Genomic DNA, 12,336 nt, shown 5'->3' with positions numbered 1-12,336 from the left:
ACTCCTCCCAGCCTGTACAGGTGCCTGGGGTTCTTCCGGCCCAAGTGCAAAACCTTGCACTTTGCCGTGTTGAACCTCATTAATATAGTACAGCCGTGCAGGACTGATGGGGAGGATTGGGGAAGCAGATGTTGATTATGCACTGAAATGGCTTGTCCGTTGGTGGAATTGCCATCCCTGTTAGTTTTAAAGTTAGTTCTAAAGCTGCACTTCTGGATGTTGATTGATTGAGGCTGCAAACATGTTGGATTCTTCCTGTCTTCAAAGTAATAATTCCACATTGTCACAGATAGCAGGTTTTAGTTGTAAGAGATGACGCTGAGATCTTTGTCATGCAGTTTTCTGATCTGGCACTTACAATGCTACAGTATGTTCCAACATGGCTGATTTACTGAAGATTTTGACAGACTTGACTATGCTTTAAATGTTAGTGCTTGTACCCTGTTGAATGCCATCTTGTCTTTACCATCAGTTTAGCCTGTTTATTCTGCTTCAAAAGGTTAACAAGTAGAAAAATAAGAAAATCCAGTCAACTGGTGTGTTGTGAAGAACTTGGATGCTCTCTGGGGCTTAAAAATACCTCTCTTAACTGATTGTGATTATATACATGAGTGTTAACAGTGCTGCAGTAGGAGCAGCTTCAGTCTTAATAAATGTACACTTAATAGGTTCACTGGTTTGGAAAGTAAAGCAAGATACATTGCATTTAAAATTCACATATTATAACACCAGTGTGCACTGAAATAACTCACCAGGGATTGTGAAATTTTGTCACTCACTAAGATCTGAAATTCTATGTGTTTTTTTTCTTTCTTCCAAAAAAGATGCACTTCTTCAGATAAAAATTAACTGAAGGATTCTATATGGGCTTTCATATATAACCATCCCAACAAGAGGGTCCAGTTGAGAATCTGTGATTTTATGTCTGTAGATTTCCTGATGTACTGAGGCTGTTAATCCTTTTTTCTTCTTTGTCTCTCAAGCTTGTTCTTTTCTGACAGTTTGATCACAAAGACCAGTTCTCAGTCATATTTACAGCTCACACATGCTGCCTCCCTTAACAAGTTTTCTCAGGGGTTATAAGTAAAGAATACTGTATGTCATTCAAGTGTGAGGTAGCCTGAAGAAATTAGACACCAAAGATAGATCTCTTCCAGGGTAAAGAATATTTTATTCAAGGCTACAGATTCATTTACAGAATGAATAATAGATTTCATCATTGATGTTGTCCCCTCATCTGTGACCTAACAGGATCAAGTAAATGGAAAGAGAAGTTGTATTGTCTTACTGTTCTTCTGTTTGCTTACACCATTACCTGTGGAGCAACAATGCTAAAGTCAATTTGATAGGGACGAGGCAGTCTACTCTGACACAAAACTCTTGTGAAACACAAGGAGAGAAGAGTCGTTGTAACCTATTAAAGAATTCATACTGTTATAGAACTGCAGTGTTATATGCATCAATTTATGTAATTATATTTTAGTAAGAATATTTTTTTAACAGAGGACAATGTGTATGTTTTAAGAAAATTTTGAGTTTGAAGCAAGATTTATTTTAAGAATAAATTTCAAACTACTTCCTTTTTGGTATAAAGACTGTGTGTTCTGAGAAGGATGATGAGTGATGTTGTTCAATATGTGGTGTAATTCTGGTTTGCCCTGTGTTGCAGGCGATTATCTGGAGCAATAGATGTGATTGGACAGACCATCACTATCAGCAGGGTAGAAGGACGACGACGTGCTAATGAAAACAGCAACATACAGGTTTTATACTGCAGATTTACCCTATCTTCAGCTAAAAAACATTTTTGCTTTCACCTTGGCATCTGATTAAAATACTCCAATTTGTATGAATAAGAAATAGAGAAGTACTTTTATTTTCAAGAAGAAAATTGTGGCAATTGAAATATACTGATATGAAATATTTGATATATATAAAAAGATAAAAACTTGAGTGTTTTGGAAGTTTGGCTTCCCGAAAGGAAATGAGCAATATTACAGGTCTACAATTCAGGAGACTAGGTGGTCTATAGTAGGTCTTTTTACTATGTGACAACAATAAATACTTCAACTATGTATTCTTCTCCTATTCCATTTATGATTCCATAAATCCAGCCGGATTTATGATGAAAGTGAAATTCTCTTCATACATAGTTTGAGAAATAGTCTTCTAAAATATGTTGTTTATGAGAAAATAGTTGATTGTACATTAAATATATATATGTATAGTGTATATATATATATATATAAATGTGTATATTTGTGTGTGTGTGTATATATATATATACGTATATATATCTCTGTGTGTGTGTATATATATATATACACTATTTTACCACAAATTATAGTAGTTATTATGATTTTAGTCTTCATGGGCTTGGGTTATCTTTAGGCAATAAGTGAATGCACTAAGGTTGAACATACAATATCCTCTCCTGACTAAAGCGTAGAGAAGAATCAAGTTTGCTTGGCGCTCTAGCTGCATTCCATACCCATCTCGTTTAATTTTGAACAATGAAAATGGATTGTGGTACTTCTGTTGAAAACACTTAGTTGTGTTTTTCAGCTGAACTTCTCACAGTGTTTAAGTAATTTAAAGTCTTGGGTTTGTTTTTGTGTTGTGGGTTTTTTTTCCATCCTTTTAATGTTGATAGTGTTTTAAAGAAATATTTCCTTTTAAATAGAAATGAAAGGTGATGTTAAGGCCATATTCAGATGGCCTATATTCTCTAAAATCCAATGTTTATTGTTCCCTGTTGGCCTTTCTAATCTTCTCAGAGGTTCTCAGAAAGTATGGGACACTGAGCATAGGTATTGAAGTAGAACTTAAACTATCTGAATATGGCTATTTAGGTGCATAATAATACTTCCCTGATATAATAACTGGAAGAAGAACAAAACTATCTTCTACGCTTTTTACGTAGCAATTGTAACTACAGTTTGATATTTTACAGGTTCTTTCAGAACGATCTAATCCTGAAGTAGACAATTTTACCAAGCCACCTCCATTTTTCCCTCCAGGAGCTCCACCTACTCACCTTCCACCACCTCCTTTCCTCCCACCCCCTCCAACTGTCAGTACTGCTCCGCCTCTGATTCCCCCACCAGGTAAATATTCAGTCCCACATAGTCATTGGAAAATAAGAGGCTGATGATAATGAGTTAAAGGCAGTGCATTCCATGCTGATTTGAATGTATGTGCAGAATTTCATAAGGTTGTGTTCTACTCTTTCCTTAGACATGCCTTCAAGGTATTAGGTGTTGTATTCTTTCAGTTACAGTTCTAGTTAGCACCTGATATTCTTATCCAACTTTCTGCATAGGTGTGCTGTGTTGTTCTTATGAAACCCCTCACTTGTCTAGCTTTTTAAAGGTGAAAGAAATACATGCGTGCTACAGATCTAGCAACCAGGTTTGGCTTTAGGCTTTTGGTTTGTGGACAGGTTTATGATGTGCACTTTTTCAGAAAGTCTCTTTCAACAGCCTTCCATGCTTCAAGTGGATTCGAAAATAACGATTAAGAGCAGTGGATTTGGTTTCTTCAGGCCTCTGTTTTAATTGTGCTGTTGCCAGCTCTTTATCTTCAAAGTTGTTCCCAAAATAGAATCTGCCATCCCTCCTAGGTTCAGTGAAGGGAGAGTGGAAAAAAAACGCGCTCTTACCCAATATTAAACTGAGACTACTTGCCAGAAATTTAAGTATTCCAAATATAAAACATCCTCTAAAAGCCCCTTTGAAAAAGGATCCTGCTTTGAAGTTTGGTCTCTTGTTCTGAATTCATTCACTATTGTGATTCACATCTTTTTTGAGAAAGGAGTTCTGGAATTCAAATTGCCAAACACAGAAGATTCTCAGATTCTCCAAAGAAACCGCAGTCTGTAGCAGAAATACGGGTTTTTATTTTCTTGGTTTATTGCTGTGTTGGATTAATTCATATTTAAAGAAGAAAGTGGATGCTTCTGTTGAACACAATTTAGTGGGTCAAAATGTTGTTCTACATGCTGTAGTTTTAAGAATGTATTTAAAGTACAGTCTGTATTTGTGGGATTAGGAAAAAACAATCTACTGAAGTACGAAATTTATGCTGCATAACTTTGGGCAGTTTGACTACTTAGATTTTTACTGGGGTTTACCAATTAACCGTACATTTTTTCACTTAAGTTAGAGAATTTGTCTTAGTTTAGAGTGGTGAAAGAAGTTTTTACTCCAGATCAGGATGTATTGCAGTGTTGTGGGCTACTACACAGTTTAGCTAACTTTGAGTGTGGTATCAAGTATGATAATACTCTGCACCTTAGCACTTGTGGAGTTGCTTTCCTTTAGTGAAACCTACTTAGTGTTCTGTAAACATTTACCAGCCTTGAGTTAGTAGGTTGGTGTAGAGTATCCTGACAGCAATTCTAAGTATATTAAGTAAAATTCTATTATTGCTGCCATTTGGATTGCTTTTGACACAAAGAGGAATATTTAGGTTTTGTCATGTTGTATCTCTGTGGTGCTGCCATGCAGTTTCTCTTAGGGACGTGGCCTCTGCTTGACTTTTCCTTGGGCTGATATTCAGGTTTAGTCCCCGCATCCCAAGAAATAGCTCAGTATTGCATTACTGTGTATGGTAGTAGGTACATTTTTTTCATGGATTCTCAAATGATTGTATTGAAGCTGACTGCACAATCGTTAAACATTTATATCCACAGATTTATGCCAGGAAAAAGTATCTTGGCCTTAAGATATGGTTGTTTTCTTTGTCTATTTAGTTTCCTCAAAGAAGTTGGAATTGTGCTCTCATTGAAAGGTTGAATTTTGGGCATTTGAGCATGAATATCTTGGTTTTAATGCTAATTGATTTTATAACCTGCAAAATGATTTTGTTGTTCAAGAGTGGGAATGCATTCATAACTTAAGTTTTTGAGGGAAAATAAACTGCAGGGTTAATGAGCATAGTGGTCAAGCTCTGTGGAGGCTTTCAGGCTCTTCTGTTCAGATGCCTGAAAGGTGTAAAATGTATGAGAAGTTAAGGAAATGGAGTAGATTTGCGTGTTGTGATTGCAAATGTGATCCTGAGCCCCATGGAAGTGTTCTTGTTTGTTTCTGTACATTTCAGTTCAGAACTCACACAGAAGTCTGATATAGTAAGCATGTTTTATGGAGTTTGGGGGGGTGTTTCCATAGTGAACTAAAACTTCCACTGCCTTAATTAAACTACTGCTGCATTTAAAGTGAAGTTTCTTTGTACATCTACCTACAAAACAAGCAAGCAAGAAAGCCAACAGAGTTGCAACATTTTTACATATGCTTATGTCAGAGGATTCTCTCTTCCCAGATATTTTTAAGAAAATGGATGACTAAGCATTTTTTTCCCCTTCAAGTAGCATCCGAATGATTAATTGCAGAGTGGCACAGCATTGACTGAAAAGTCAGTAATTCTTGTTGCTAGAATATTTTGTCCGTGTGGACATAGTATTTCCCATGCTAAGCTTATAAGGGTCAGGGGCCAATTGCATTTCCTTTCATCTAGTTATGGAATATAAATCAAAGCAAATAAGTTCTCTAGGACATTACTTTCCTTCTGGATACTTAACATTGTAGGGTTATGGATGGACTTCTAATCTTGAGACACAGATTCATTCTACGTTATTTTTGTTTATATTTAAATAAAATTGTGAAAAGTAGGAATTTAAGCAAGAAGCCAGATTAAATTGTGCATAGCTTACATAAAAGCTTAATGGTAGGTATTAATATCAGATCTTAATCTGAACACATAGAAAATAAGTTATTCCTCTTGATAATGCATGTTGTAATAGCTCAGTCTGATTTTAGATGCGTAGATAATCAGCCATTTAGTGTGATATTAGGTCTACAAGTGATAAGCACTGTTACTGTAACTGATACGTTATTTGTTATCATTTTAGGTATACCAATCACAGTACCACCACCAGGTAAAGTTGCTTAGATTTTTTTCCCCCACATTTTGTATTTTTTAAGGCTGATACACTCAGATACACTGTCTGATTTAAAGTACTGATATTTTATCACCTTGCCTTTGTTAATCTGGAAGGTAGTTCTCCATGTTACCAAATAAACTTATTTACAGTTACTGATAAACAGTTCGTTGCACTGTGCTCTCTGAAATGCCTGACTCGGTTCTCTTGTTTTCTTCTCCCCCCAATAAATGATTACAGGCTTTCCACCACCACCTGGCGGTCCTCCACCTTCCCTCATACCCACCATAGAAAGGTGATTATCTCTTGGAAATCTTATAAAGCAATGTATCAGTATTTTGTAACTAATAAATCAGATGTCACTGATGACTCTTAGACTACTCAGTGGGTTTTATCTAACAGTGGAGAAGCAGTTTTTATTTTTTACACTATTTGTCCAGAAATGTTACTAGGCTCATATCTTTCACGCTTAATATTCTTTTGAGTAGCTTGTGTGACCACTTAGCTAGTTTTGTTATGATGATGTATCATTGTCAAGACTTAAGAGGAAAGTTAAGGTAATACTTGTTAAAGTGTTCTTTAGCAGTCTGATGGCTGAATTAGGTTAACCTCTTAGTTCACCTCACATGCACTAAATCCTCTGAACATAATTAATGAACATAATTAAACAATTTGGCCACAGACCCAAGCCCTCATAAGCTACAGGAAATGCAGGAGTTTGTCAGAATCCCAATTTGTATTTATGCAGTTTGTAAATGTCCAGATTTCATAGGCTTAATGGTATTTTTTGGGGACCATTTATGTATGTGTGTATGTATGTATATACCTTAAAAAAAAATTTAAAAGGGGAGGGTGGGGAAGTGGTGAGCACAGCTCTTGAAAGGCATTTATATTATGCTGTGGAGCCCAAACCAGGTCATATACGAAGTTCACTTAATACTGTGCAAACCTTTTTTCAGTCTGTTGGATTTCAGTGGAAAAAGGTACACGTCTGTTCCTTTGAAACTGAAAATATTGTTAATGTTTGTGCTGCAGGATGATGAGGGCAGATATCAGACAAAATCCACTTCTGATTTAATTCAGAAAAAAAATAGCTGGATGCATTCACTGTGCATGAAAGTAAATCTGTCATTTCATACTGACAGTTAATGTGACTGTATCTTCTGTTAAGCAGTAGTCACTTATTTACTTTGAGTAAATATTTACAGAGGTACTGAAATACAATTTGAAAAAAATCTAGTTTATTATAGTTTATTATAAACCAGATTGTATACTCTTACATGTTACAATATTGCATTGGCCTTTCTCTAGCTTTGTTGTTTGGTGGTTTTTTTGCTATCTTTGTTTGTTTGTTTGTTTTAAACTAAACTAACCCCAAACTTGTGTTTTTGTTTGTTTTAATGCTACATTGCCTTCAGGAAAAGAAATAGCATTCAATTTAAATATGGCATAGATAATTCATTCAAGCTATTTAGGAAGTGGTAAAAATCATGAAAGAATTTTGTGTTTGAATTATGTCTTACGCACATATCATCCATTTTAATCTTACTAGTTTCACCTACTTGAGTTGGCTACCTCTGAAAGGAGTCAGGATTGAAAATATGTAGTTCATTTAATACTATATTTATAGAACTGCACATTTGAAGTCCACCTGTTCTGTTCTTAGATATGCTCACATACCTACTTGTTAACAGAAAGAATGGGAATGGTTTCATTCACAAAAGAAGCACTTCCAAGCAATTGTACATTAAGTTCAGTATTTTTGCAATAACATGGTATAATCAGTATTTGAAATGGAATATTCCTATATATGGTGTTTTGTTGTTTTTTTAATTTTAAGAAGATGTTAGAGAATGCTGTTGTCATCTTCTTTGTTAAACTGAAGTAATGTTGGATTGCTTTCTTAATTACTAATGCTCAAAATGGAATACTTAACTTAGATATTTTCTTGTATTGTGTAAGATGGTAACAATTCTGTGTAATAGTACTAGGAGTGTATCTTTTCAGTATTACCATTAAAGCTAATTCCACCAATTTTATGTATATTTTCTTCTTAACAGTGGACATTCCTCTGGCTATGACAGTCGTTCTGTTCGTGCATTTTCATACGGCAGTGGTGAGTTTGCTGGCTTTGAAAAATGATTATTAGTGCGCTGTCAAATTGTTTTAAATGCTTACTACCATTTTAGCTGTGAATCTGTACAGGTCCTTTCATTATGAAATCTCATTACCTGCCATTGTGACCGGTAGACAGTGTTGCAGATGTACCAGCTGTTCCTAAGCTCGGTTCTTTTGCTTAACAAATTGTTTGTCTGAGATATTATGATTGTTATGTAGCCTGTTCCAGAAGCTGATTTTTTTTTCTGTTTTGGTGAATGCAATTGGAAAAAATCTGATGCCCGTTTTATGAGGATGAACTGGAGTAGAAATTCTGTTATGTGGACTCAAATGGAAGTCCACAGAACTTAGCAGTGAGTTGAGAACTGTTATCTAGCACACAGCTCTGCTCCTTGAGACAAAAGGGTAATAGAAATGCTGAAATGTTGTCATCTTCCTGATTTGGCCCAAATGGGAGAATGTAAGTTGAACACGTTGCCAGTCACTAACTTTGCTAGGGTTAGGGCTTGGGTATTTCTTCCTTCTATTTCTTCTGAAGAAGGAAATGATATATTTATGAGTTGTCCAGTGTGACAGGTTAGGTATGTTTCCTGGTTGAGGGGTGTGCATACTTAGTGGTACGTAGACAAGGTAGTTAAGGAGTAGTTTGCATTGTGGTCTTTCTTGTTCAGATTCTTGCTCAAGTTATTGCAGTTACTTGAAGATTTTTTTTTTCCCATCAGAGATTAGATCTGCTAGTAAAAAACGTTTAAGTTAAGGAACACCCCAAGTTTGATTTACAATTTTGATGATTCATAATCCTTATCACACTGCTGCAATTTTTTCCCATTGGTTGGTTATAGGAGCACGCAATCCCTAGTTTCCTAATGTTCATATAGTGACTGTTAATGAATTTCTGAGCTGATCTTAGTTGTTGAAAAAAAGACAGATATAACATGTTTTAATTAGTGCATTCTAGTTGACAAAGAAGAAAATGCTCCTGCTGCTACAATTTCTGTTCTTCTCCAAGTGTGCTTTAAACAGTGTTTCCCACGTGATAGTTTTGCATTTCATCTGAATTTATTTTCCTATGTGTTTCCTGATATAGTACAGTCATTTGGTCTTAAAATTTCTGTCTGCTCAGCACTTGCAGTTTTCTGAGCTCCTGGAGAATGTATGAGCAAACAGGGGAACCTGGTTTACTTGAGTTAATTTCCAGCTACAAAATATCATCTAGTATTCTTTAGATGAATATCTAAAGATGAATATCTAAAGATGAAACATCTGGATGTTTGGGTCTTAAGCTTTTACCTACTTTGCTTATCAGGTGAGTTTCATTCCTTTTCTCATCTCTGCTTTCTTCATCTCTCTTCTCATAAAGACATGAAAATTGACAGAAGAAGCAGAAGTTTTTAGAAGTGAGTCATGTAACATGCTGTTTCATCTTCAAGCTGGAATGCGAACCTGAAATCCCCCTGTGCAGATATAAGAAGTCATTCTGTGTAAGAGGTTAATTAAAGTGAAAACTGACTTCACAGTGCTCCTTGTTTTCTGGAGAAACTGGTTCCTTAAAACGCAGAAGTTTAAATGAGATGAAAGGAGCAAAGTCCTGAAGAATTTTGTTGCATCTTTCTTACGGGAAGGTCCTTATCATAACAAGAAATATGTTAGCTTAACTAAGTCAGCACTTACTGCGTGATCCAGCCTAATTGCTTTCTTTGCCACATCTTTCTGGAATTCATCTTTGTGGAAATAATACTCAGTTTTTGTTAGGACCATCCCTCAAAAAGACCTCAATATATCTTTTGGTGGAGATGAGTGGATAAGTGCTCCTGTGGAACCATACAGGCGATGTCACCACGTATCTGTAATACGTTTATACAGTAGAGTCTCTTGCAGAAAATTGTGTGTTATACTTCTTATGTTAGTGAAATAGCAGTATCTTAGTAATAGTAGTTTAAGCTAATTCTGTGGAGGGAAAATCACCTATTCTGGCTATGAGTGTGGAGCTCTTGTTCTTGTATAATAGTCTGGGGTGGCTACTTCAGAATACTTAATAAAATACTGTATTTAGACCAGCTTTAAATCCTTTTCAGCTGATAATCTTGCACAAATTAAGAGAAAATGAGTGCCTCCTCTTTCCCAGTGTATCTAGCATCTCTATTGTAGCCAAAGCTTTCATATGTGCTGTACAAAGCAATTGTCTGTCTCTGAGGTGGGACTTCATATGGGTTTTGGGATCTGTAGAGGCTCAGTGGCAGGTAGTTGCTGTTGTGGGTGTCCTTCCAGTGAAAGATGAAGATCTTACCCTTGCCATTCTTATCTCACAACGTGATCCTTACCCTGTTTGAATTTTGCCATATATTTTATCAATGCACTCAGTATGTTGGGACTTAGGTAAATTGAGAACTTAGTGGTGCAGTATAGTGCAGACGATTGTTTTACTAAGAGTTAATACAGGTGTTTATTTACTAGTTGATATCACTGAATCTCCAACCTGTTACCTTCTTTACCAGTCAGTGTGTTTGATGGCACGGAAAGATGGTGTATGAAAATACAGGCCCCGATTAAGGCACAAGCTTTTCTTCGGCCTATTAAAATTACTAATCTTATGCTTTGGTGTCTTTGCCATTTTTCCCACTGCAATTTCGATATGAATGTGGCATAGTAGCCACACTATAGCTGCAAAAACATCCTATCTTTATGCTCTTCTGCTGCATCAAATGCAATTTCTTCAGTTTGTTTTTAAATCCTTTCGTGAGTCATTGCTATCTTTGCCATCTCTCAGTATATACAACTGCATTTGGTTTGCTGATATAGCAACTTGATAGCTGCTGTTTCCTGAAGCATTTTTTTATTCAGTGCTCTGAATGTTTTTCTTTGTAAAACATGTACATGCAATGATTATAGCAGTGCAGAAGCAGTTCCAGAGACAGTATTTGTTGAGGCACAAGGAAGATCATAGAATCATAGAAGATGTATTAATGCTTTGCCTTGTTGTGACACTATGCATGTGCAAAACTATTGGCTGTCTGTTTCAAGTTCCTTCTCTTCTTGGTTTAAAATTCAGAATTAAACTTCAAAATTAGAGAACAGTAAAGTAGTTCAACTGGAGGGGATCTACAAGAGTAGTCTCTTCCAACTGTCTGACCTCTTCAGGGCTAGCTAAAAGTTAAAGCATATTAATGAGGACATTATTGTATAGAATCATAGAGTGGCTTAGTTTGGAAGGGGCTTTAAAGTCCATTGAATTCCAGCCTCCTGCTATGGGCAGGTTTGCCACAGATCAGATCAGACTGCCCAGGGCCAGGGTCCCATCCAAACTGGAATGTCTCCAAGGATGGAGCATCTACAGCTTTTCTGGGCAGTCAGTTCCTGTAACATGCACCCTCTTGAATAAAGATTTTTCCCCTAACATCTAATCTAAATTTCTTCTCTTTTAGTTTTAAACCATTCCCTCTTGTCCTGTCCTATCTGCCCATGTAAAAAGTTGGTCCTCTTCTGTTTGTAAGTTCCCTTAAAGTAGTGGAATGCTGCAGTGAGGTTTCCCTGGATCCTTCTCCAAGCTGAACAAGCCCAACTCCCTCAGCCTTTCTTCTCAGGAGGGGTGCTCCAGCCCTCTGATCATCTTCTCTTTCTAGTGCCAGGGGCCTATGGCCTGGATGCAGCTCTCCAGGTAGCGCCTTATGAGAGTTGATTAGAGGGGAACAATCATCTCCCTCTATCTACTGCCCACCTCTCCTTTTGATGCAGCTCAGGATATGATTGGCATCTGGGCTGCAAGTGCACACTGCTGGCTTATGTCCAGCTTTTTGTCCAGTTTTTTTGTGAGGTTTTTAGTGAGTTCTGTTCCAGAATTCACAATGCCTTCTTCACATGGTTGCTCTTACTGAGTTCTTCTCATTTCTGCAGACGTGTCTGGGATTGCCCTGACCCAACTGCAGCATCTTATTCTGGGTCTTGTTGAATCTCATTAGGTTCTTGTGGGCCCACTTTACAAGTTCTTACAGAATCACAGCATGGTTTGTGTTATTAGGGACTGCAGCACAGAGGCTCAAATCCCGGGGGTTGGACTTGATGATCTCTAAGGTCCCTTCTAACCCTCACAAGACTATTACTATTAAATAGAATTAAATGTCCGTCATCATTCAAGAGGTTTGGTGCATCAGCCACCTTTCTAGGAAGCCTGTTCCAGTGTTCAACCATCTTCACAGTAAAGGAATGTTTCCCAGTGCCCAATTTAAACCTCTCTTGGAACAGCTTTGCACCACTCTTGCATGTTCTGACATTGGTTCTCAGGA

General features: G+C 36.8%; 1 protein-coding gene across 3 annotated transcripts in view; it reads left to right on the top strand.

Annotated features, from left to right (window-relative positions):
• The window catches only part of FIP1L1 (factor interacting with PAPOLA and CPSF1), a 33,266-nt gene that overhangs the window by 14,271 nt on the left and 6,659 nt on the right, over positions 1-12,336 (top strand). For all 3 annotated transcript variants that reach the window (XM_015862274.2, XM_015862273.2, XM_015862275.2), the window contains exons 9-13: positions 1,670-1,763; positions 2,954-3,107; positions 5,909-5,935; positions 6,179-6,233; positions 7,999-8,054. In XM_015862274.2, the coding sequence (XP_015717760.1) occupies positions 1,670-1,763; positions 2,954-3,107; positions 5,909-5,935; positions 6,179-6,233; positions 7,999-8,054 (386 nt within the window). The remainder of the gene's footprint in view (positions 1-1,669; positions 1,764-2,953; positions 3,108-5,908; positions 5,936-6,178; positions 6,234-7,998; positions 8,055-12,336) is intronic.

This window comes from Coturnix japonica, chromosome 4 (genome assembly GCF_001577835.2).
Source record: "Coturnix japonica isolate 7356 chromosome 4, Coturnix japonica 2.1, whole genome shotgun sequence".
In the NCBI taxonomy this organism is placed as follows: domain Eukaryota; kingdom Metazoa; phylum Chordata; class Aves; order Galliformes; family Phasianidae; genus Coturnix; species Coturnix japonica.
The sequence above is the reverse complement of the archived record's forward strand: the minus strand, read 5'-3'. Positions and strand labels throughout refer to the sequence as shown.